The following is a 26,449-nucleotide window of genomic DNA, read 5'->3' as shown; positions in this document are numbered from 1 at the left end:
CTTGTGATTAAGTTACTTTAGGTTTCTAAATGCTACATAAACCAATTCCATCTGAAAAGAACCACCATTTTTTTTCTTTGGTTGATCTGAGGCTCCGTTCTGATACTTTTTCTTAATATGCACATTAGGCATTTGGTGCAACGAGGGCGTCACCATTGCTCTTTTTGCACCCAAGCACCACTCCTTTCTTTGGCCAGGTCCAACCTGGATGCTTTGATTGACAGGGCCAGGCAGTGGTAAGGCAACCAGGTCAGGGCTGGCTCCAGACATGAAAGGAGCTTGTGTGCAACAAGAGCAATAATAGGGCCCTTATTGCACCAAATGCCTAATTTGCATATTAAGAAAAAGTGGAGCCTTTGATCAGCTTAAGAAAAACTGCATTTTAATCAAATGAATCACAGCTATGTGGCTATGCAAACAGTTTGACAGGGAGGTCACTGGTGGCAGATTCCCTTTAAGTTTTTACTTGATTTCCAGGTCATATTTGAAGTTAGTTTTTTTTTACATTTTCAATATTTCATCAGTAGACTCCTATGTAAAGAGTTCTGCACCTGCAACAGGGTATCCTCGAAGCTGAGGATGCTCCCCCTGCCATTTGCTTGACAGGGCTAGACATCTCGTACCTGAGCCACTGTCCCTTGGCCCCATTTGTGGGAAATCAACCATTAATTATGCTAATGAGGGGTTCAGTGCACCAAGCATCTAGGGCCTCGGAATACCTCAGCTCCTCTGCTTTCCACCCTTAGCTACACCCCCTTTTCTTGATTGACAGGGCTAGGCATCCTCAGTGTCCTCTTGCTGGGCTCTGTTATCCTGCGCATGCACCACTGAATCTTCAGTTGGTGCATACGCAGTTAGCATCTCTCCTATGAAGAAAGCTGACAGGGATGTATGATGTACTGCACTTGTGCCGTGTATGCTCAGCATTGTGTATGCTCAGGATGCCTGCCTTGTCAGTCAAGTGGAGGGGAGTGACTAAGGGTGGGAATCAGAGGATCTGAGGGGCTCTGAGGGTCTGGGGCCTACCCTCCGCAGCAGGGCCGGTTCTAGGTGAAATGGGGCCCTGGGGCGGAAAACAATAAGCCCCCCCCCCCCACATGACACTTGCTGACTTTAATGTCCCGTGTTGTCCCGGATCCGATCCAGTTTAATCAACCAACCTTCCAGACTGGGATGGATCCCGATCCAGTTTAATCAACCAACCACTTACTGGATCGGATCCATCCCAGGAACTATCTCACCCATCCCAGTGCCAGAATACTAGCCCGCCCTGGTTCTGTTTGGACAGTTGGACTGGAGAAATGTGCATTTGTGGGGTGTGAGGGGGCCAGTTACTGGTAGGTTGGTTGATTAAACTGGATCGGATCCATCCCAGGCACCATCTCACCCGTCCCAGTGACAGTATACTAGCCCACCCTGGTTCTGTTTGGACAGTTGGACTGGAGAAATGTGCATTTGGGGGGTGTGAGGGGGCCAGTTACTGGTAGGTTGGTTGATTAAACTGGGTCGGATCCATCCCAGGCACCATCTCAGCCGTCCCAGTGCCAGTATACTAGCCCGCCCTGGTTCTGTTTGGACAGTTGGACTGGAGAAATTTGCATTTTGGGGGAAGGGGGCAGTTACTGGTAGTAACTTGGCTGGGGGCTGGCTGCCTTCTGACTGTGGGCGGCGGGCCTTCCCTGGCGCTGCTGGCAGAGTCAGACTGGGCTCTGGGCTGTGGCTGGCTGGCTGCCAATGGCGCTTGCTTGCTTTGCTTGCTCCTTAAGTTCAATCCAAGTTCTCTGCTCTGGGCGGGGGGGCGGAGCCTGTGGCAACGTCAGCCAAACGCTAGACGTGCCTGCCTGTGCCGTGCATGCCGCTGCTCCAGTCTCTAATCTCATAAAGAGACAAGCAGCGGCAGCGCAGCACAGCGGCCGCCGGCGCCCGGCGGGGGCCCCTCCACTCCAGACTCCAGCCCAGTTTTAATTACATTACTGCAGCGCGGCGCCGTCTCCAGACCACACAGGCACACAATAGAATTATAGATAATATAGTAGTTGCGGCCGGGCCGGCGCTGGGGGCCCCTAAGGAGTCAGGGGCCTGGGGGCAATTGCCCCCCTTGCCTCTATGGTAGCGCCGGCCCTGCTCCGGAGCACTGAAGCCTTCACTAACATAATTAAATAAACAGTTCATTTGTTAAAATCTATGGCCCTATTTATGAGAAGACATGGTTGTTCCTGATGATTAAAATGATACCTATCAGACAGTATCCTGGGTTTAATAGGGTTGATCCTTCTGACTGTTTTAAATAATCTATGAAGGTGTGTTCAGTTAATACAGGAAGGTAACTGGTCATATATTAGCCAGAGCATTGGTCTTTCAGAGAACTAGACAAACTCATACATGGACATCTCAGTGGAGTGAGCGCCATGTAATGGTTCATTTCTCCAGTGGAGGGGCACTGATTACCTTGATGTCCTTCTGTATTTCAGCTCTGTGTTTTATTTGTTACATGCAATAAGGATATCATTGGCAGGGGGAGATTGGGAAATAAAAGTGGCTTTTGAAAAAATAAAAAATAAATAAAAGTGGAACGACCATGTGGCACGGCAATGCGGACTTCCAAATGCGGAATGCACACAGAGTCTTTTCCGTTTTTTTTTTTTTTTGCGGCCCCATTGAAGTAAATGGTTCTCCCTACAGGCCGCAAAAATAACAGAACGGACATGGGCTCATGCACATGAATGTATTTTATATTAGTTTTTTTGCTGCCCATATGCGGAACCATTCACTTCAATGGGGCCGCAAAAAAACCGGAAGTTACTCTGTGAGCATTCCGTGTCCATAGTCCGCATGTCTGTTCTGCAGAAAAATAAAACGTCCTATTATTGTCAGCATTGCGGACAAGGATAGGACTGTTCTATTAGGGCCAGCCATTCCATTCTGCAAAATTCGGAATGCACACGGCCTGTATCAGTGTTTTGCAGATCCGCAATTTGCGGACCGCAAAACAATGGTCGTGTGCATGAGCCCTAAGGTCAGCGGCCCGTGAGCGCGAAACGGCTGTCGCCGCTTTTCAACTTCATGTGAAAGCTTGTCCTCCCTTACCCGAATGTACACAGAATATCAAAACAAATAAAGAAATGCGATATCCACAGTGGTCAGTGCCGTCTGCTATTTTCTACTATTTATGGACTTTCTGTATGCTGATCAGGCTTCTGCACCACAGATGCTGTTGTGACACGGTTGTCGCATGGACGCCTGCCTAACAAGGTGACCACATGTGTGGACGGAGGACTGTGCCGCTTCCCATCCTCTTTGCTATTTTAATGAGCCCTAAGGTCTATGGCCAGTCTGCCTCTGCAACACTATCAATTTTCAATCTTCACTGATCAAATAACTTTAGTTATTTGATCAGTTATTTCCATCAGTTAGGGCTTATTCAGACGACCATATGAATGGGTCAGCATGTGTTCCGGAAATTTGCAGAACGGGTGTGGACCCTTTCATTTCAATGGGGCTACAAAAGATGCGGACAGCACACTGTGTGCTGTCTGTATCCGTAGTTCCATTCCGCGGCCCCGCTAAAAATATAGAGCATGTCCTATTCTTGCCCTCAATCACGGACAAGAATAAGCATTTTCTATATAGCGCCGGCCATGTGCAGTCCGCAAAATGCCTGCACCTGGTTTTGGCCCAAAATCACTGATGGAAATAACTGATCAAATAACTGAAGTGCTAACTCAGCCTAAGAGCTCATGCACATGAATGTATTTTCTTTCTGTGTCCGTTCCGGTTTTTTTGTGGACCGTATGCAGAACCGTTCATTTTAATGGGTCTGCAAAAAAAACGGAAGTTACTCCATGTGCATTCCATTTCCCTACCTCTGTATTTCCGTTCCGCAAAAAAATAGAACATGTCCAATTATTGTCCGCATTACGGACAAGGATAGTGCTGTTCTATTAGGGGCCAGCTGTGGACCCATTTTTTGCGGTCCACAAAATACATACGGTCGTGTGCATGAGCCCTAACAGAGACATGCTGAGAGGTACTATACACTGCAAAAGGCAGTGATAGATGTCTCACTTCTAAGAAAGATGGAAAGAATTCAACATTTCCTTTTGGTGAGGCTGTATCAATCTGAAAAAAGAAATGTGTTTCTTTCTTCTAGAAACAGTGATAAGAGTGGCACTGTTTCTGGAAAAAAAATATTCCACTTTACCACCCTTTATGCCCATTGAAAATGATATTAAAGCCGATGGTTTTCATTGACGCATCCTATGTATAATATAGGATTTCTCACCTGGGAGGCTTCCTCGTAGTTCTCCCCTTCTGGCTCCAGCAGTGGTTCAGCAGCAGGTTCTTCCAAAGCTTCCTGGCCTTCTTCAGGCTGTGAATAGTAAATAATAATGAGGATATTTTAAGCAATAAATGACAATATTTTGCAAAAAAATTTATTATATACAAAGCAAGTATTTTCCTAATTGGTTATCTAAAACATCATATGTTGAGATCTGAAATGTTTCTATTAAGCTGCTTACAGTACATGGCTGCCCGGTGGCCTTTTCATGAACTGCAAAGCCATTTGTATAAGAAACTCCCATGGTTGGATCCTGAGCTATCCAGCAGAGGGAGCATTACCTATGTATTTGCTATGGCAGCTCTTGGCAATGGTGTTTTACTATTATTCTTAACAATAATAATGATATCCTTCATTTATATTCCACAGCAGTTCATCCTGTTCATCAGAGCTTGCAATCTATGAGGAAATTTGGTTGAAACAAGAGATAAAAGTAATAGTTTTGTACAACGGTTCAGCCATTTTCACACTTAATAGTGTAGTACATACGCGATCGCTCGAACTCGCACAAATGTTCGTGAACCGCAGGTTCGCGGCGGGTCCCATTCATTTTAATGGCATGCGAACATGAGAAACCTCCAGGTCATATTTGCAGCCACAAAATACTTAGTAAATGCGCACACATAGTCCCACAACATGGACACTGACATACCAGAAGTATTAAGCGAATCTGCGATCTACAAGCATAATTTTTTCATCAGCGAAATATCGGCAAAATATTAATCGCAAGAGCACATGCATTCTGAGGTAGTGGCCTACAGCAACTGGTTTACACCGACTAGCAATTAGATGGATGCGATGGTTGGAACGAAGTTCAACGAAGAACTCCTGGTGACTGTAAGCAATCTTACATTAAAGTAGTGTATTTGATTACATTTCACCTGCATGTCTGAACAATCGCTTTATATGCATAAAGAATGTTATAAAAAAAAATCGCCAGTGCGACCTTCTGCGATTCAATTTTTTTTTTAAGTGCACCAAACTTTCCATTTTATAAGGTCTCACTAGATATTAGTGATTGTTGCACTAAGTATTCCTGTGACATCACACCCACTATGTTAGGTTACCCTGCAGAGTGGCCGAGCACACGGCGTCATTGGTTGCTAATGCTAACTCGCTATGATGCCGTGCGCTTCTTGCCGCCACCGCTGTACAGTAATACACTTGTATAGATCATACAAGTGTATCACAGTACAGCGGTGGTGGTCTGGAAGCGCACGTCATCATAGCAACCAATGACGCCGTGCGCTTGTCAACTCTGCAGGACGGGTTTGTACGGTCCGTAGTTGTGAAAAAACACGCCCGTGTGCATGCGGCCTTACTGTTACAGTTAGAAGATGGGATTGTATTACGACTGTATGTGCATGGAGTCTGAGCTATCAGATATTGTCCAGCTAAGCAGAGATGTACCTGTCTAGTGAAGTGACGGTACGGTATGGGGTGTACAGCTGGTTCGCCTCTCGGGATGCACCCTGGGTAACTCTAAATGAAGCAGCAAATACTGGCGGTGCAGGCAGCCTAAATCTAATATTTCCACCTCAAAGCATTAAATACTTTTAGCAGTTTACTTGAGTAAATTATTTTCAATACTATTATTGTTAAAAATTGGGATTATATGCTTGCATTTTTCTCTTGCAGCGGATGTTGGGTCAGGGCTACGACCGCACCTGGTCCCACGTTGAGAAACAGAGGATAGTGCGGGAGTTGGCCTATGAAATGTGGCGCCAAATGGGTCGCAAACACCGCCGTCTGGCCATTATAAAGAAATGTTTAGACATGAAACGAAGACAGCCCCGTTTCATAAAAAGAATCCGGGACGAAAAATGCCCAGGTACATACGTAAATAACTTTTGTATGTTTTGCCAACACTCTGTAATGTGTACAGTGCTAAGAAAAAGTATTTACCCCCCTTGACTTCGTTCTTTTTTTTGTTGACTCACCCCCTGGAATTAACATGGATTGTTTGAGGATTTCCATCATGTAATTTGTAGAACATGCCCACAACTTAGACCTTCTTTTAAATTGGTTAATTGTAAAGCATACAACTTTTTAGGACAAAATAACAGAAAAGGTCAATGTGCATAACTATTCACCCCCTAAAGTCAATACTTTGTAGAGCCATTTTTTGCGGCAATCACAGCTCCAAGTCACTTTGGAGAAGTCTCTATGAGCAGTTGCCACATCTTACCACTGGCGTTTTCGCCCATTCCTCCTTGCAATACTGATTCTGCTCCTTCCAATGTGATGGTTTGCGCTTGTGAACAGCAATCTTTAAGTCTGACCACAGATTTTCTATTGGATTGAGATCTGGGCTTTGACTAGGCCATTCCAACACATTTACATGTTTCCCCTTAAACCACTCAAGTGTTGCTTTAGCAGTGTGTTTGGGGGGATTGTCCTGCTGGAAGGTGAACCTCCGTCCTAGCCTCAAGTCACGCACAGAGTGGTACAGGTTTTGCTCAAGAATATCTCTGTCCATCTTTCCCTCAGCTCTGAGCAGTTTCCCAGTCCCGGCTGCTGAAAAACATCCCCACAGCATGATGCTGCCACCACCACGTTTCATTGTGGGGATGGTGTTCTTTGGGTGATGTGATGTGTTGGGTTTGTGCCAGACAAGTAACGTAGTGAACCATCACTGTGTCTGCAGTAGAAGCCTGAGGCCTAGCCTCCTTCCTATGGGATATGGACCCAGGACTATGGAGACCCCCACTCTTGGTTTAGAGGGAACTATAAACCATTAATTTTTGGTTGAGTTTATAGCCCTCATCTTTCCTATTCCCCATTAAAGTTGCATGGTGTGAATCCATAAACGCAATAAGGGTTAACTCTGCTCTGAGACTCCAGAGCCAAAATTGGCCAAAATGCAAAGGGAGCACCGCCAGGATATGCGGGCCATTCAAGAGCGCTTGAAGGCCATGGAGGAGAGGCAACGCCAGACCATGAAGGGGGTGCAGGAGATGATCCTCCTTTTGGAAAAGTTGCCATGATTTTTATTTTTTTTCTAATAAGTTATATAAATCGTTTATACAGTTATAATGTGTATTTTTTATATTTTTTTATACTGCTCGGTTTTAGTGTAACAGATTAGCCTAAATCAGCCAGAACTGACAGCAGTCGGTAATACATGTCAAATACATATAGGGTCCATTCACACGTCTGTAAAATGTGTCCGCATCCGTTCCACAATTGAGAGGAACGTTTACAGACCCATTGATTTTCAATTCCAGTATGAAAAATTAGGCATTCACAGGATACAGAAGTGTCAGCCAGTAAAGGCCCCAAAAATTGCCGACAGGCGTTCCCCTGACAGCAAATAAATTTGTATTCTGGGGCTGGTGGTACATTAGGCATTCACAGGATACAGAAGTAAGTGTCGGCCTTTACAGGCCCCAAAAATTAGCCGACAGCGTTCACATGACAGCAAATACCTTTGTATTCTGTGGCTGGTGTTACATTAGGCATTCACTGGATACAGAAGTAAGTGTCGGTCTTTACAGGCCCCAAAAATTAGCCGACAGGCGTTCACCTGACAGCAAATACATTTGTATTCTGTGGCTTGTGGTACATTAGGCATTCACAGGATACTGAAGTAAGTGTCGGCCTTTACAGACCACAAAAATTAAGCATTCAACGGACATAAAAGGCCTTTTATGCCGCTGTATTTACCGAAGACAGGGACCATATATTGTTATGGGTGGTGGCGGATATGGGCTGTCATGAGGAATTAGAATCAAACAGGAGGAGGGTAAATATGCGCACATAGCAATATGATTATGTATCCATAACATGTACATAAACATTAAAAGGGCCAACAATGAGGCGACAACATACACTATAGTAATACAAAAAAAGAACACTGGATAATAACTCTTTAATCTACATTAAAACCATTAACTTAACAAATAAATAATATTAAAGTCAATAGAACTATCAATAACTAATAAATAAAAAAAAATTATACTGTACTGAAATATCACTAACTAATAAACTATATAAAGATCATAAATATCACTAACTAACGTATTGAGATTTAAATTGTTAATGTGTATAAAGACTTTAAATAAAAAAAATTAAAAAAAAGTTAAACAATAGACAAACAGACATATTTTGTACCGCCGTGTACATATCGACCGTCTCTATAAAAATATCCGATGATCTAACCCCTCCAGTGAACACTTTAAACATAAAAAAAAGAAAAAATTTAAAGAAAATATTAATTTATTCAACCTAACATCACTAAAAGTGCAACACCAAGCTATCAAAAAAGGCATATGCCCCCCAAAATAGTAATAATCGGTCAGTTCATTCTGCAAAAAATTAGACCCTACCATTAGATAAAAGCCAAATAAAAATAATAATATGGCTCTCCAAATATGGAGACAGTAAAACAAGAATTGTTTTTGGTTCAACAATGCTTTTATTGTCTAAAATAGAAATAACTAAAAAAAAAGGAAAAATATTCGGTCTGGCCTCATCTGTAACGACCAGCTGTGTAAAAATATCATACCAAATAACCCCTCAGGTGGACACCTTTTTAAACTAAAATGTAAAACTCTCCAAAAAGTCAATTTTTTGGACAACTTTTATCACAAAAAGGTGTAATAGCAAGCGATCATAAAGTCAGATGCACCACAAAATAAAGGTTTAAAGGTTTAATAAGAGTTGCAAATAATGTTCATATATTTTTTTTCTAACAGGAATGAAGACAATGAAGGCCAAATTGGCCAAAATGCAAAGGGTGCACCGCCAGGATATGCGGGCCATTCAAGAGCGCTTGAAGGCCATGGAGGAGAGGCAACGCCAGACCATGAAGGGGGTGCAGGAGATGATCCTCCTTTTGGAAAAGTTGCCATGATTTTTATTTTTTTTCTAATAAGTTATATAAATCGTTTATACAGTTATAATGTGTATTATTTTTTTTTTTTATATTACTCGGTTTTAGTGTAACAGATCAGCCTAAATCAGCCAGAACTGACAGCAGTCGGTAATACATGTCAAATACATATAGGGTCCATTCACACGTCTGTAAAATGTGTCTGCATCCGTTCCACAATTGAGAGGAACGTTTACAGACCCATTGATTTTCAATTCCAGTATGAAAAATTAGGCATTCACAGGATACAGAAGTGTCAGCCAGTAAAGGCCCCAAAAATTGCCGACAGGCGTTCCCCTGACAGCAAATAAATTTGTATTCTGGGGCTGGTGGTACATTAGGCATTCACAGGATACAGAAGTAAGTGTCGGCCTTTACAGGCCCCAAAAATTAGCCGACAGCGTTCACCTGACAGCAAATACATTTGTATTCTGTGGCTGGTGTTACATTAGGTATTCACTGGATACAGAAGTAAGTGTCGGCCTTTACAGACCTAAAGGCCTTTTATGCCGCTGTATTTACCGAAGACAGGGACCATATATTGTTATGGGTGGTGGCGGATATGGGCTGTCATGAGGAATTGGAATCAAACATGGTCTACTGGTCACATGTGTTGAATTCCTCCGAGATCCATGCCTCATTCATTTTTAGAAATGTGAGGTAGTCAACACTGTCGTGAGCTAGACGAGTGCGCTTATCAGTCACGATCCCCCCTGCTGCGCCGAACGTCCTTTCGGACAGGACACTTGACGAGGGGTAAGCCAACAGTTCCATTGTGCAAGCTCTGGCCAGAGGTCAAGCCTGCCCACCCAGTAGTCCAGAGGTTCATAACTTCTCAGAGCATCCAAATCGGCCGTTAAACCGATGTAGTCGGACACCTGCCGGTCTAGACGTTCCCTGAGGCTGGATCCGGAGGACAGCTGTCGATGGGTCGGCTGAAAGAATGTTCTCATATCAGAAGTGACCAACACATCTTCAAACCACCCTCTTCTTGCAGGCGCAGTTGGATTGGTACCCGCAACTGTTTCTCTGTGAGAGGAAATTCCTCTGCCAGCGCCCAAAAAAGCAGAATGCAGCATTTCTCTAAGCAAGGCCTGGAAGTGCTGCATTCTGACAGCCCTCTGTGATGGTGGTAACATTTCTGCCATTTTTTGCTTGTACCAGGGGTCTAAGTACGTTGCCACCCAGTACTGGTCCTTGCCCTTGATGCTTTTTATACGGGGGTCCCTCTTAAAACACTGGAGCATGAGGGCCCCCATTTGCACTAAACTGGAAGCGGTGTAGTGGCCTGGCTCCTGCTCCTCATCCAGGATAATGTTGTCCTCGTTCTCCTCCCCCCATCCACGGACAACACCAGGGATCCCAGAAAGGTTTAAAGCATGCTCTTCTTGCTCCTCCTCCTCCCCGGCACCATCCTCCTCTGACTCCTCTTCAGACTCCTGTTGTTGACTTGTCTCAGATGGAGTAGCCCCCCCTAGGAAATCATCCAGCATTGCGACTTCCTCATCTTCCTGCACCTGCTCCTCGACGGCTTGATCAATGACACGATGCAATGCACTCTCCAGAAAGAAGGCAAAAGGTACTATGTCACTGATGGCGCCCTGGCCGCGACTGACCAGTTTGGTGATCTCATCAAATGGCCGCAGAAGTCTGCATGCGTTGCGCATGAGCAGCCACTGGCGCGGTGAAAAAAAAAAAAGCTCCCAGAACCTGTCCTGCCGCAGAGTTCGTACAGGTAGTCGTTAACTGCACGTTTCTGCTGGAGCAGCCTATCGAGCATATACAAGGTTGAGTTCCATCGCGTCGGGCAGTCACAAATAAAACGTCTGACGGGCAGGTTGTGTCGCCACTGAATGTCAGCAAGCCGAACCATGGCCGTGTAAGATCTTCTGAAATGGCCCGAGATTTTCCTGGCCTGCCGCAAGACGTTCTGGACCCCGGGGTATTTGACAACAGATCGCTGCACGACCAAGTTCAGGACGTGTGCCATGTGTCATTTTGCCCTGTTTCAGCGCGCTCAGCAGATTGGCACCGTTGTTGCACACCACTTTACCAACTGTCAAATTGAGCATGTTAGCCACTGATCTGCCTGTGAATGCAAAGCTGAAAGGAGTGCAGGACCGGTGTGGCTCTTGGCTTCCAGGCACAACAGACGCAGCACAGCATGGCAACGTCTCAGCTGGCATGTCGAATAGGTTCTGGAGATCTTGGCCGGCGCAGCGGAAGAGATGGTAGCAGCAGAAAAGGAGGAGTCAGCCGAGGAGGAGAGGGAGGATGGAGTAGGAGGAGGAGAAGAAGAGGCAGGCCTGCATGCAATCCGTGGCAGTAAAACCAAATCTACACGGGTTACATGCTTGACGGCCGTCAGAAGGTTCACCCAGTGGGCAGTGAAAGTTATATACCTTCCCTGCCCGTGTTTGCTAGACCACGTGTCTGTGGTCAGATGTATTTTGGGACCGACACTGTGTGCCAGAGATACATTCACTTGCCGCTGAACGTGGCCATATAGATCTGGGATGCCCTTCTGGGAGAAATATTTCCTTCCTGGGACCTTCCATTGTGGTGTTCTAATGGCCACAAATTTTCGAAAGGCCTCAGAGTCCACAAGTTTATATGGCAGTAGTTGGCGGGCTATCAGTTACGACAAGCCAGCGGTCAACCGTTGGGCAAGAGGGTTATCCGGCGTCATAATTTTTTTACGCTCAAACATTTGGGCCACGGAAGCCTGCCTTTTTCCTGACAAACGTGAGGACGGCATGATGGAAGGTGGAGTGGAGGACAATTGTGAGGAGAGAGGAGAAGGAGAAGGAGAAGAGCCTGGAGTGTGGCTTTGTGGGTTCTGACGGTGTTGCTCCCATTGGGCTCGGTGATGTGAGGCCAGGTGCCTTCTTTCACATTTTTTTTATTATTGTTATTAATATTTTGTAATGGATACAGCTTAAATGTGGACGCAGCCACTATGAACGCGAGATACATATATATATCATGTGTAAAAGTGGGCGCAGCCACTTGGAAAAAGAATCAGGAAGAATGTTAACAAACAAGCCAGGTGCCTTCTTAAGGCGGTCGTCCCTAGGTGGGTGTTGGGCTTACCGCGACTTATGCGTTAACTGCAAAGGCTGCAGATGGCAACACTATTGTCAGCAGCTGACACATAAAAAAAAGCCCACACTGCGGAGCCATGTGCCGGCTTCCTGGGAGCGCAAGATGTGACCGTACATGGTTGATGGCTCGCTCCTGATACATTAGCAGTCTGGTTTGTCCCTCCTGTACAATGTAAGTTAGGCCTGCTTCTCCTATCTATCTGCTGGTCCATCTCTCCCTCTGAACTCCCCTCCTCTTCCTCTCTTGTGGGCACCCACGTTACGTCCATAGACACGTCATCATCGACGTCACCTTCCCCACCACTAAGGTTAAAGATCTCGGAGTAGGCAGCAACAGCGGGGACCAACCTCCTTGGGCTGATCTGGGTACTGTCGTCAGACTGCTGAGCTGAGTGGCGGCCGTTGCTACCTCCTCTTCCTGATCCGATGCCAAGAATGTCTGTGCTTCGGAAATGTCTTGTGATGGATCGGAAAATTATTCCTGTGACTCAAGCGGAGGGTATATGGTGGTGTTGGTGGTGGTGTCTTTGGGGGTGCACACAGCAGAGAGTGAAGAGGGTGCAGATAGAGAGGATGAGAAGGGTACAGAAGCGGAAGGCTGAGTGAGCCACTCAACCAAGTCTGGTGCGTCCTTTGACGTAATTGAACGCACCTTCTGAAACTTACCACTTTGGCTCCGGCCTGGTGCTCCTGCCCTACCACCCTTGCGGAAGAGCCTGCCTCTACTTCTGCCTGTCATTTTTTAAATGACCCGGTGACAAAAGTCTCTATTGAAGCGCAGTGTATGTGTAAGAAGGTATATAATACCCTGCTTCAATCTGTCGTTTTGGTGGCAACTGGTCTATAATCACACCAGTTTAAAAAAAAATAATTGTTTAAATTTTAGCACTGTGTCTAGCAGAGGTAACGCAGTGAAAGTGGATACATTTCTTCAGTAGAGTATTCTTAGATAACACCCTACTTCAATATGTTGTTTTGGGGCCCACTGGTCTATAATCACACCAGTTATAATACTTTTTTCTAATTGCGTTTGTCACTCTTTGTAGTTGTAGTATCGCTGCAGAATGTTTTCCTTTAAATTTTCTCACTGTATGTAGCAGAAGTACAGTAACGCTGTGAAAGCGGATAAATTTCTGCAGCACACAAATACACTATTTGAGTAGTATATTCTTAGATAACACCCCGCTTCAATATGTGGTTTTGGGGGCCACTGGTGTGATAACCAGTTATAATACTTTTTTCTAATTGCGTTTGTCACTCTTTGTAGTTGTAGTATCGCTGCAGAACCGATCACCAGTCACAATGCTGCACAATACAAATGCACTATAATATACTTTCTATATTAGAAAGTATATTATAAGTGTATTACACCCCTCAGTATGTCACACCTATCAATAGTACACCTATACCAGTCCTTAAAAGGACATTTGTGGACCTATTAGCTAGCGTTTGGTGTCCCTAACAGTCTGTCCCTGCTCCACACAGCAACCTCTCCCGACACTGACAAAAGACAGAATGTAAAATGGCAGCCAGATTGGGTCTATTTATAAGGTAGGGGGTATGTCCATGTGCTGAAATGTCGTTAACTGCACGTTTCTGCTGGAGCAGCCTATCGAGCATATACAAGGTTGAGTTCCATCGCGTCGGGCAGTCACAAATAAAACGTCTGACGGGCAGGTTGTGTCGCCACTGAATGTCAGCAAGCCGAACCATGGCCGTGTAAGATCTTCTGAAATGGCCCGAGATTTTCCTGGCCTGCCGCAAGACGTTCTGGACCCCGGGGTATTTGACAACAGATCGCTGCACGACCAAGTTCAGGACGTGTGCCATGTGTCATTTTGCCCTGTTTCAGCGCGCTCAGCAGATTGGCACCGTTGTTGCACACCACTTTACCAACTGTCAAATTGAGCATGTTAGCCACTGATCTGCCTGTGAATGCAAAGCTGAAAGGAGTGCAGGACCGGTGTGGCTCTTGGCTTCCAGGCACAACAGACGCAGCACAGCATGGCAACGTCTCAGCTGGCATGTCGAATAGGTTCTGGAGATCTTGGCCGGCGCAGCGGAAGAGACGGTAGCAGCAGAAAAGGAGGAGTCAGCCGAGGAGGAGAGGGAGGATGGAGTAGGAGGAGGAGAAGAAGAGGCAGGCCTGCATGCAATCCGTGGCCTCCCTCTGAACTCCCCTCCTCTTCCTCCCCTCCTCTTCCTCTCTTGTGGGCACCCACGTTACGTCCATAGACACGTCATCATCGACGTCACCTTCCCCACCACTAAGGTTAAAGATCTCGGAGTAGGCAGCAACAGCGGGGACCAACCTCCTTGGGCTGATCTGGGTACTGTCGTCAGACTGCTGAGCTGAGTGGCGGCCGTTGCTACCTCCTCTTCCTGATCCGATGCCAAGAATGTCTGTGCTTCGGAAATGTCTTGTGATGGATCGGAAAATTATTCCTGTGACTCAAGCGGAGGGTATATGGTGGTGTTGGTGGTGGTGTCTTTGGGGGTGCACACAGCAGAGAGTGAAGAGGGTGCAGATAGAGAGGATGAGGAGGGTACAGAAGCGGAAGGCTGAGTGAGCCACTCAACCAAGTCTGGTGCGTCCTTTGACGTAATTGAACGCACCTTCTGAAACTTACCACTTTGGCTCCGGCCTGGTGCTCCTGCCCTACCACCCTTGCGGAAGAGCCTGCCTCTACTTCTGCCTGTCATTTTTTAAATGACCCGGTGACAAAAGTCTCTATTGAAGCGCAGTGTATGTGTAAGAAGGTATATAATACCCTGCTTCAATCTGTCGTTTTGGTGGCAACTGGTCTATAATCACACCAGTTTAAAAAAAAATAATTGTTTAAATTTTAGCACTGTGTCTAGCAGAGGTAACGCAGTGAAAGTGGATACATTTCTTCAGTAGAGTATTCTTAGATAACACCCTACTTCAATATGTTGTTTTGGGGCCCACTGGTCTATAATCACACCAGTTATAATACTTTTTTCTAATTGCGTTTGTCACTCTTTGTAGTTGTAGTATCGCTGCAGAATGTTTTCCTTTAAATTTTCTCACTGTATGTAGCAGAAGTACAGTAACGCTGTGAAAGCGGATAAATTTCTGCAGCACACAAATACACTATTTGAGTAGTATATTCTTAGATAACACCCCGCTTCAATATGTGGTTTTGGGGGCCACTGGTGTGATAACCAGTTATAATACTTTTTTCTAATTGCGTTTGTCACTCTTTGTAGTTGTAGTATCGCTGCAGAACCGATCACCAGTCACAATGCTGCACAATACAAATGCACTATAATATACTTTCTATATTAGAAAGTATATTATAAGTGTATTACACCCCTCAGTATGTCACACCTATCAATAGTACACCTATACCAGTCCTTAAAAGGACATTTGTGGACCTATTAGCTAGCGTTTGGTGTCCCTAACAGTCTGTCCCTGCTCCACACAGCAACCTCTCCCGACACTGACAAAAGACAGAATGTAAAATGGCAGCCAGATTGGGTCTATTTATAAGGTAGGGGGTATGTCCATGTGCTGAAATGTCGTTAACTGCACGTTTCTGCTGGAGCAGCCTATCGAGCATATACAAGGTTGAGTTCCATCGCGTCGGGCAGTCACAAATAAAACGTCTGACGGGCAGGTTGTGTCGCCACTGAATGTCAGCAAGCCGAACCATGGCCGTGTAAGATCTTCTGAAATGGCCCGAGATTTTCCTGGCCTGCCGCAAGACGTTCTGGACCCCGGGGTATTTGACAACAGATCGCTGCACGACCAAGTTCAGGACGTGTGCCATGTGTCATTTTGCCCTGTTTCAGCGCGCTCAGCAGATTGGCACCGTTGTTGCACACCACTTTACCAACTGTCAAATTGAGCATGTTAGCCACTGATCTGCCTGTGAATGCAAAGCTGAAAGGAGTGCAGGACCGGTGTGGCTCTTGGCTTCCAGGCACAACAGACGCAGCACAGCATGGCAACGTCTCAGCTGGCATGTCGAATAGGTTCTGGAGATCTTGGCCGGCGCAGCGGAAGAGACGGTAGCAGCAGAAAAGGAGGAGTCAGCCGAGGAGGAGAGGGAGGATGGAGTAGGAGGAGGAGAAGAAGAGGCAGGCCTGCATGCAATCCGTGGCCTCCCTCTGAACTCCCCTCCTCTTCCTCCCCTCCTCTTCCTCTCTTGTGGGCACCCACGTTACGTCCATAGACACGTCATCATCGACGTCACCTTCCCCACCACTAAGGTTAAAGATCTCGGAGTAGGCAGCAACAGCGGGGACCAACCTCCTTGGGCTGATCTGGGTACTGTCGTCAGACTGCTGAGCTGAGTGGCGGCCGTTGCTACCTCCTCTTCCTGATCCGATGCCAAGAATGTCTGTGCTTCGGAAATGTCTTGTGATGGATCGGAAAATTATTCCTGTGACTCAAGCGGAGGGTATATGGTGGTGTTGGTGGTGGTGTCTTTGGGGGTGCACACAGCAGAGAGTGAAGAGGGTGCAGATAGAGAGGATGAGGAGGGTACAGAAGCGGAAGGCTGAGTGAGCCACTCAACCAAGTCTGGTGCGTCCTTTGACGTAATTGAACGCACCTTCTGAAACTTACCACTTTGGCTCCGGCCTGGTGCTCCTGCCCTACCACCCTTGCGGAAGAGCCTGCCTCTACTTCTGCCTGTCATTTTTTAAATGACCCGGTGACAAAAGTCTCTATTGAAGCGCAGTGTATGTGTAAGAAGGTATATAATACCCTGCTTCAATCTGTCGTTTTGGTGGCAACTGGTCTATAATCACACCAGTTTAAAAAAAAATAATTGTTTAAATTTTAGCACTGTGTCTAGCAGAGGTAACGCAGTGAAAGTGGATACATTTCTTCAGTAGAGTATTCTTAGATAACACCCTACTTCAATATGTTGTTTTGGGGCCCACTGGTCTATAATCACACCAGTTATAATACTTTTTTCTAATTGCGTTTGTCACTCTTTGTAGTTGTAGTATCGCTGCAGAATGTTTTCCTTTAAATTTTCTCACTGTATGTAGCAGAAGTACAGTAACGCTGTGAAAGCGGATAAATTTCTGCAGCACACAAATACACTATTTGAGTAGTATATTCTTAGATAACACCCCGCTTCAATATGTGGTTTTGGGGGCCACTGGTGTGATAACCAGTTATAATACTTTTTTCTAATTGCGTTTGTCACTCTTTGTAGTTGTAGTATCGCTGCAGAACCGATCACCAGTCACAATGCTGCACAATACAAATGCACTATAATATACTTTCTATATTAGAAAGTATATTATAAGTGTATTACACCCCTCAGTATGTCACACCTATCAATAGTACACCTATACCAGTCCTTAAAAGGACATTTGTGGACCTATTAGCTAGCGTTTGGTGTCCCTAACAGTCTGTCCCTGCTCCACACAGCAACCTCTCCCGACACTGACAAAAGACAGAATGTAAAATGGCAGCCAGATTGGGTCTATTTATAAGGTAGGGGGTATGTCCATGTGCTGAAATGTCTCAATTGGCTGTCCTGTGTCATGGGTCAAAGTTCTTCACAATGTAAAAGAATATGGCGGGCACGAATATCGCCATATGTTCGGCGAACTGCGAATGTGTAAAGTTTGCCGCGAACCGACCGCCGGGCGAACCGCAAGGCCATCTCTAGTAGTGCATATAAAACAGGAGTTACCAGCCAGCATCATGAAGTGCATTAAAGGGGTTATCCCATGACTAATGTAAAAAATTAAAATCGGACATCATATAGTACATGACAATCAGGGGTATACATACAGTTGCAGGAAAAAGTATGTGAACCCTTTGGAATTATATGGATTTCTGCACAAATTGGCCATAAAATGTGATCTGATCTTCATCTAAGTCACAACAATAGACAATCACAGTCTGCTTAAACTAATAACACACAAAGAAGTAAATGTTACCATGTTTTTATTGAACACACCATGTAAACATTCACAGTGCAGGTGGAAAAAGTATGTGAATCCTTGGATTTAATAACTGGTTGAAGCTCCTTTGGCAGCAATAACTTCAACCAAACGTTTCCTGTAGTTGCAGATAAGATGTGCAATCAGGAGTAATTCTTGACCATTTCTCTTTACAGAACTGTTTCAGTTCAGCAATATTCTTGGGATGTCTGGTGTGAATCGCTTTCTTGGGGTCATGCCACAGTATCTCAATCGGGTTAAGGTCAGGACTCTGACTGGGCCACTCCAGAAGGCGTATTTTCTTCTGTTGAAGCCATTCTGTTGTTGATTTACTTCAATGCTTTGGGTCGTGGTCCTGTTGCAACACCCATCTTCTGTTGAGCTTCAGCTGGTGGACAGATGGCCTTAAGTTCTCCTGCAAAATGTCTTGATAAACTTGGGAATTAATTTTTCCTTCGATTATAGCAATCCGTCTAGGCCCTGATGCAGCAAAGCAGCCCCAAACCATGATGCCCCCACCATCATACTTCACAGTTGGGATAAGGTTTTGATGTTGGTGTGCTGTGCCTCTTTTTCTCCACACAGTGTTGTGTGTTTCTTCCAAACAACTCAACTTTTGTTTCATCTGTCCACAGAATATTTTGCCAGTACAGCTATGGAACATCCAGGTGCTCTTGTGCAAACTGTAAACGTGCAGCAATGTTTTTTTTTGGACAGCAGTGGCTTCCTCTGTGGTATCCTCACATGAAATCCATTCTTGTTTAGTGTTTTACGTATCGTAGATTCGCTAACAGGGATGTTAGCATATGCCAGAGACTTTTGTAAGTCTTTAGCTGAAGCTCTAGGATTCTTCTTCACCTCATTGAGCAGTCTGCACTGTGCTCTTGCAGTCATCTTTACATGACGGCCACTCCTAGGGAGAGTAGCAGCAGTGCTGAACTTTCTCCATTATAGACAACTTGTCTTACTGTGGACTGATGAACAGCAAGGCTTTTGGAGATATTTTTATAACTCTTTCCAGCTTTATACAAGTCAACAATTCTTAATCATTGGTCTTCTGAGAGCTCTTTTGTGCGAGGCATCATTCACATCAGGCAATGCTTCTTCTGAAAAGCTAACCCAGAACTGGTGTGTGTTTTTTATAGGGAAGGGCAGCTGTAACCAACATCTCCAATCTCAACTCATTGATTGGACTCCAGTTGGCTGACACCTCACTCCAATTAGCTCTTGGAAATGTCATTAGTCTAGGGGTTCACATACTTTTTCCACCTGCACTGTGAATATTTACATGGTGTGTTCAATAAAAACATGGTAACATTTAATTCTTTGTGTGTTATTAGTTTAAGCAGACTGTGATTGTCTATTGTTGTGACTTAGATGAAGATCAGATCATATTTTATGACCAATTTGTGCAGAAATCCATATCATTCCAAAGGGTTCACATACTTTTTCTTGCAACTGTAGAAATCACTGGGCCCCATAGCAAGAATCTGAATTGTGTCTCTCTCCCTATCACAGCTCAGGAGGCAGCTGAAGGATGAAAGTGAGCATATAAGGCCATCTCAGTGAGCAGGTCAGAGAAATAAGAAAATAAAAACACAGCAAGTGATGCTATACAGATACATTTTATTGAATTACTCAGTGGCTATACTAAAATGTTTAATTACTGTACATACAGTAACAAGACTATTCAGATCCAGGTGCTGGTTTGAAAACTGTAGAATATTTTTTGTGTGACAACCCCTTTTAGTGGGGATGGTGGGCATTCCGGTAACATCTGGCAATGCTGGATACGGAGAACTCCAGCTGTGCCGCAAATGTAAAACTAGCCTTAAAGGAGTTGTCTCACTTCAGCAATAGCATTTATTATGTAGAGAAAGTTAATACAAGGCACTTACTTATCTATAGGTATTATCCATATTGCTTCCTTTGCTGGCTGGATTCATTTTTCCATCACATTATACACTGCTCATTTCCATTTTCACGACCACCCTTCAATCCATCAGTGGTAGTCGTGCCTGCACACTATGGAAAAAAACACTAGCCTATGTGTGCTCCCATGGTCCTGGCCACTAAATACGCCAGCGCTTTTTCCTGTAGTGTACACGCATGTCCACCATTGATGGATTGCAGGGTGGTCGTAACCACAGTGTATAATGTGATGGAAAAATGAATCCAGCCAGTAAAGGAGGCAAAATGGACAATCACAATACATTAGTAAGTGCCTTGTAATAACTTTCTCTACATGATAAATGCTATTTGCTGAAGTGAGACAACTTCTTTAAGTATACAAGGAGTTTGGGGGATACAGATGAAGGGATCAGGTTCTGAGAAATAATGTTGATAAATGCAGAGATGTGTTTTTTGGGGCACACATACGAGTATGTTGCCATAAATCTGATTGTCCGGGGTAGAGCATTCTAGAGAGCTGGTGCAGCTCAAGAGAAGTCTTGGAGATGGAAGTGGGAGGTTTGGATTGTGAAGGATTTAGAGCACGGATAGGGTGGTACATAGAGATGAAGGAGGAAATATAAGGTGTTGAGAGCTCAGTAGGTGAGAGGAATATGTTTAATGTGTATTCTATAGTGGATGTGCATCCAGTGCAGCACAGCGGGAGGCATTAGTATAGCATTGGGCAAAAAGCTGACCCTGACTACTGCATTAGATTGGAGAGAAGAGAGTTTAGTGAAAGGAAGGCCTATTAGTAGTAAGTTTCATTAATCAGTCTGGAAGTGTTAGGTCATGATTAGCATTGAGCAAAGTTATGAAAACTTTGATTCGGCTGCTGCGACGAATTTCACAAATAAATTAGCTTTGCGTCTAATTACTTTGTCACGAAGCGCATTTCTTTGCAAGCAGTGGAAGCAATGATGGGGAATGACTATTGCGCCACCCCGTCATTGAACCGCTCAAATGCCACGTTCATCGCTGATCGCAGCATCTGATGTAAAAATGGAGGCCTTTCAGGGGTTAAAAAAATAAAAATACCTTATCCATTTGAGCGTGAAGAGGCCGCTGCGGCCATCTTGATTGAAGATCCCGCTCGAAATCTCATGCAGTGCGTGATGACGTCATTGCGCGCCGCAAGAAATTTCGGGCGGGATATTCAATCAAGATGGCCGCAGCGGCCTCTTGTCTCTCAAATGGATAAGGCGAATATATAATTATTATTTTTTACGCCATTTCAGGGAAAATTGATATGTTACTTTGATTCGCTCAACCCTAGTCATGATATCTGCATCTGTTTTTAAGACGCACAGGTCCTGTATACACCATAGTCACTTGTAAGATGCATGTTATATACAATCTTTACCAAATATACTTTGGAGGATCATAATGACCTGGTCAATCTCAGGTCATCCTGGATCTAGCTAGGTTTAAAGGTCACCAAACCAACTATCCAGTTAGTTCTTTGGATATAATAAATGACAATAACTCCTATACAACACTAAAATACATCAGTATGATCCCGGCAGTAGCCATAGCTACAGACACCTTAGATGGTGGGCTGGTCCTGCTGAAATCTGCAGGTTCAGCTGACATTCATCTGATGAGTTTCTCCAGTTTAGATAAGGCCTCTTTCACACGACCGTATGGCTTTTTCAGTGTTTTGCGGGCCATTTTTTGCGGATCTGTTGTTCCGTTTTTTGTTTCCGTTGTGTTTCCGTTTCGGTTCCGTTTTTCGGTTCCGTTTTTCCGTATGGCATATACAGTATACAGTAATTACATAGAAAAAATTGGGCTGGGCATAACATTTCCAATAGATGGTTCTGAAAAAAATGTAACGGATACGGAAGACATACGGATGCATTTCTGTATGTGTTCCGTTTTTTTTTGCGGACCCATTGACTTGAATGGAGCCATGGAACGTGATTTGAGAGGCAAAATTAGGACATGTTCTATCTTTCAAGGGAACGGAAAAACGGAAATACGGAAACGGAATGCATACGGAGTACACTCCGTTTTTTTGCGAAACCATTGAAATGAATGGTTCCGTGTACAGACCGTATACGGAAAGCAAAAAACGTCCAGTAAACGAGCTGACAGTAAAATAGTGTCTATGTCTAGATCTCTAGCTATAAGATGTTTCATTGCTGAATATATGATAAATAATTGCGCCATTCGGTGGATGCCTTGTATCTATTGATCTTCTGCACAACATGTGGGCACTCCACTCCCGTAATAGGAACTTCTGTGATGGTTAGATTAGGAATGACCTCTTTACGGTGAAAGCTGAGAATTGCACCTGTGTCTATCACTGGAACATAAGGTGGAGGGCAGTCCACAGGGAACAGGGGCGTACGAAAGCATTGGTCAAAGCACATTTACTGCCCAGTAAACACAGTGCCTGCCATTAATGCATTGAACCAGCACCATTTATATCTCACAGTCCTTGCTCCTCTGGTTCCTAAAGTGTGAATGCATTAATCAAGTATGATCAATCTGTAAATGCTGGGAGCCTTTCATCTGCGGATCGTGTTATGTCCTGCATTCAGTTCTCAGCTCCTCCTTCTCCATGCCTTTATAGACAGCATTGTGAGGGTGTGCTTGTATTGCTGTGAAGAGGTTGCAGTGCTTACTGCTGATCTGTGGTGGTGCCCGAGTCCTGAGGATAGGTCATCAATATTCTGCTTCTGGAAAACCTATTTAAAGGGTTTCTGTCATCAGAAAAATGGGTATTAACCTGGCTCTGACATTAGCGATGTGCTAATGTCAGCTGAACATAACTATATTAGTGCCATCTCACTGCCTGCCGCCGTTATTTCGAAAAACAAACATTTATAATATGCAAATTAGCCTCTAGGAGGCACCTGCTCCTAGAGGCTTTGTTCACTTACCTCTTTCCACGCCCTTCTACACTTGATTGACAGAGCCAGGCCAGCATTGGTCTCCTATCTGCCAGGGAAATCTCGCGCCTGCGCCCTCCCGTTCAGTATTCGGCGCAGGCGTAGTGAGGGAAGGATGTTCGCCGGCAGCCGGCTTCCTCACTGTGACATATTCAGAGCAGGCGAGGTGAGGAAGCCGGCTGTTGGCTCACTGTTCAGCTAGCAGTTTAGCACATCGCTAATGTCAGCCAGGTTAATACCCATTTTTCTGATGACAGAAACCCTTTTAAGGCTCCATTCACACATCCGCAATTTTGTTCCGCGGAACGGAATTGCTGACCCATTCATTTCTATGGGGCAGCACGATGTGCCAGTGTCCGTGTTTTGCGGATCCTCAATTTGCGGATCCGCAGAACACTTATGGATGTGTGATTGGACCCTAAGACTACCCTTAGGGCTCCTACGCACATGCATTTGGTTTGGCCATTATTGCTGTTAAAAAATACGATAAAAACTGTATGTTTTTTTTTTTTTGCATGTCACAGATTTTTTAATGCTTTTTTTTGTTGCAATTTTCTCTTCGAATATGTTTGAAGTGCACTATTGCTTCAACATGTTGCATTTTTTTAAAAGACCATAGACACAAAATGTGTCACCAAACTGAAAAAAAAAAACACTAGAGAAAGAAACCTTGTGCGCCCTGTGTTTCAAAATTCCCAAAGACTTTCAACTAATATCTGGGGCTGGTATTTTTCCCCACCAAAACACACCAAAAACGCACATTCAAGAATACATAAAAGAACGCAAAAGTTGGAAAAATATCACAAAAATCCTATGTTGGGAATGTATTACACCTGGCTTTTCAGAACACATTCTCAATAGCAAACCCTGTTGTATATTGCACCATAATTATTAAGAGGTAACCATTAGGGTGCATCATTGGAAGTTCTGTGCACCAGAAAAAAGAAATATGTGCCAGCAAGGGAGCTGGCGTGGATTTCTGGTCTAATAAGTTCCAACATGTGTTGTTAAATGATTGGGCTATGGAGGTCATGCCCACTGGCCACCTCCTCCTGCCCATACCCCCACACTTTTTGTGAAATTGGCAAGGAAGGTGGAAAAGGTCAAAAAGACACATTAACTTTTTTGCGCAAAAAGGCACTTGCACAAAAAAAAATTCAACTTTTGTACAGTAGAAAACTAGTTAATACATTCCCCCTTATATGTATCACGCCTTAAAAGAATAAACATGCATTTAAATGCAACAATAATCGTTCCTGCGAATGGTCGTTCCTGATCATCTGGCTGTCTAAATGTGCTACTGATCACCAAATGAACGAGTGAAATGTTCGTTCATCAGGCGATCCTGTCGGCACCACCAATCATAGTTTCCGGGCAGCAGATTGTGTGGTCTAAACAGCGATCTGCTCAGAAGCCATGATTCTGTAGGACGAAGGATCACAATAGCGATTCCTCGTCCTCATACAGTGAAGGAGATCGCTGCATGTAAATGTGTGGTCTCCTTCAATGAACGAGCAGCCAACCGTCAGGAAGGAACGCTTTCTCCACAACAATCAGCCGCTGCATCACCCAATGTAAACCCAGCTTTAAGGTGCATTTAAACTCACCAAAAATTGTCCAGATTATCGGGAACGGTCATTTCCAATCATTTGCCCTGTCTAAATGTGCTGCCGATCACGCGGTGGTCCTGTTGCTCGTGCAGGAACCACCTATCATGGCTCCTGAGCAGTAGATAGTGCTGGCCTCCTTCACTGAACAAGCAGCCAACAGTCGGGAAGGAACGCATCCTTCTCGACAATCGGCCGCTGCACCGCCCTTTGTAAACCCAGCTTTTTTCACGAATTACTTTGTGAATGTAACTGTTCTTTACACACTACACCATATATTATGTCTGTATGTTATTTCTGTATTTTGACGTAAAAATTTATAGTATTTACTAGATTATGACTCTATTATATTCAATTATATGGCACTAACATGTTCCACAGTAGTGTGCTACTCTTCTGTACGCTCATTAGAGCAGCCAGGTGATAAGATTATGGATGTAGAGAATATTTCATACTGGAAATAGCTATGACCCCCATACAAGATATGAATGACAGATTTAATGGCATCGTGTAGAGTGTTCTAGTTACACTTCACTTTAGAACATATCACTTTCCAATTTAATATTGTTTTATTGATCTGGCAGCTGGAGAGTAATTTTTCTCAGACACTTTATCAGCTTTTAAAATTTCTTTCAAATGTTGATGTGGGGTAATCCTATGGGATATATCTACAAGATATTGAATTTTGATGAATGCCTGCAGTAACATAAGTGGAAACTCTTTAGTACTATATTTCTTAAATGTAATTTTAGAAGTCAAGTTAAAAAAACATAGGTGAGTGGTACAAATCTATAAAAAAGGCTCAGTATGCTGACACCTAATAAAGAATCTATTCATTTTTGCGCTAAAAGAAGGAGAGATGGGTGATCGGATTCATCACGAATTTCACAAAAGTGCTTCTTCAAAGTTTTGGCAATTCCCTTTGGAGGAATTACGCAAAACGGTGCCTGCCATTTTACTTTTGAAATTCAGCACACTAGTGAGGGAAAACGGGTAGGGAAGATGAAGACAGAGGATCATGTGAACCCAGCTGGGGCCCTGCCGGCAAGCTTGCCCATAGTACTTTGCAGTCAGCCTGACAGTCAATCAGGAGGGAGGATATTAGCTGGTCTATCTATGTTAGCTCTAAAGCACAGACACCAATGTGAGCTCTGCCACCGATGTGATCAGATTTGTCTGCCATGTCTCTGACAAACACCAATTAGACACACAAGACAGCCATCTTAGGTTCTTGCAGAGATAGTGAAGTGATTGTGAATAAGATATATTTAGTTAGGTTGCCAGGTAGAAATCAGAGTTTATCAGTAGGTACAGAATAGGGACAGTTAGTGTACTGTGTGTCTTACAGAGAGGGTGGCTGCTGGAGCTTTTTAAAACTTCATGTCAAGAGAAAGTACTCTTTTTTTTTTTGTGCTAAAACCTGTTCCAAACCTTGTACAGTTGATGTGTTTTATAGGCATAGTCCCAGCCTTACCAGCAGCATATATTTTGCTAAATAAGCTGAGCAGTTGTGCCTTTTTCTTTCCAAAGAACCCGTTGCAATTTTTCTACTGTTTGAAAGCATGCAAACAATTTTACTGTAGAATATGGTCACAGCCAGGGGACGTTTAATTAAGCCTGTATTTTTTTACCACAAACCTGTTACAATTTTTCTAGTATGTATAAGTGCTCAAATAAGCTAAATTTAGTGCAACAATACCAGTGAATAGTGTGGTCGCACCCAAAAAATAGGGAGAATTTTTGGA

The 26,449-nt window shown here is 44.3% G+C and overlaps 1 protein-coding gene across 1 annotated transcript in view; it reads right to left on the bottom strand.

Moving 5' to 3' along the window:
- SNCB (synuclein beta) overlaps positions 1–26,449 on the bottom strand; it is a 94,889-nt gene that overhangs the window by 17,175 nt on the left and 51,265 nt on the right. The window contains exon 5 of the mRNA XM_040406726.1: positions 4,283–4,369. Within this exon, the coding sequence (XP_040262660.1) occupies positions 4,283–4,369 (87 nt within the window). The remainder of the gene's footprint in view (positions 1–4,282; positions 4,370–26,449) is intronic.

Source organism: Bufo bufo, chromosome 1, assembly GCF_905171765.1.
Source record: "Bufo bufo chromosome 1, aBufBuf1.1, whole genome shotgun sequence".
Classification (NCBI taxonomy): Eukaryota; Metazoa; Chordata; class Amphibia; order Anura; family Bufonidae; genus Bufo; species Bufo bufo.
The sequence above is the reverse complement of the archived record's forward strand: the minus strand, read 5'-3'. Positions and strand labels throughout refer to the sequence as shown.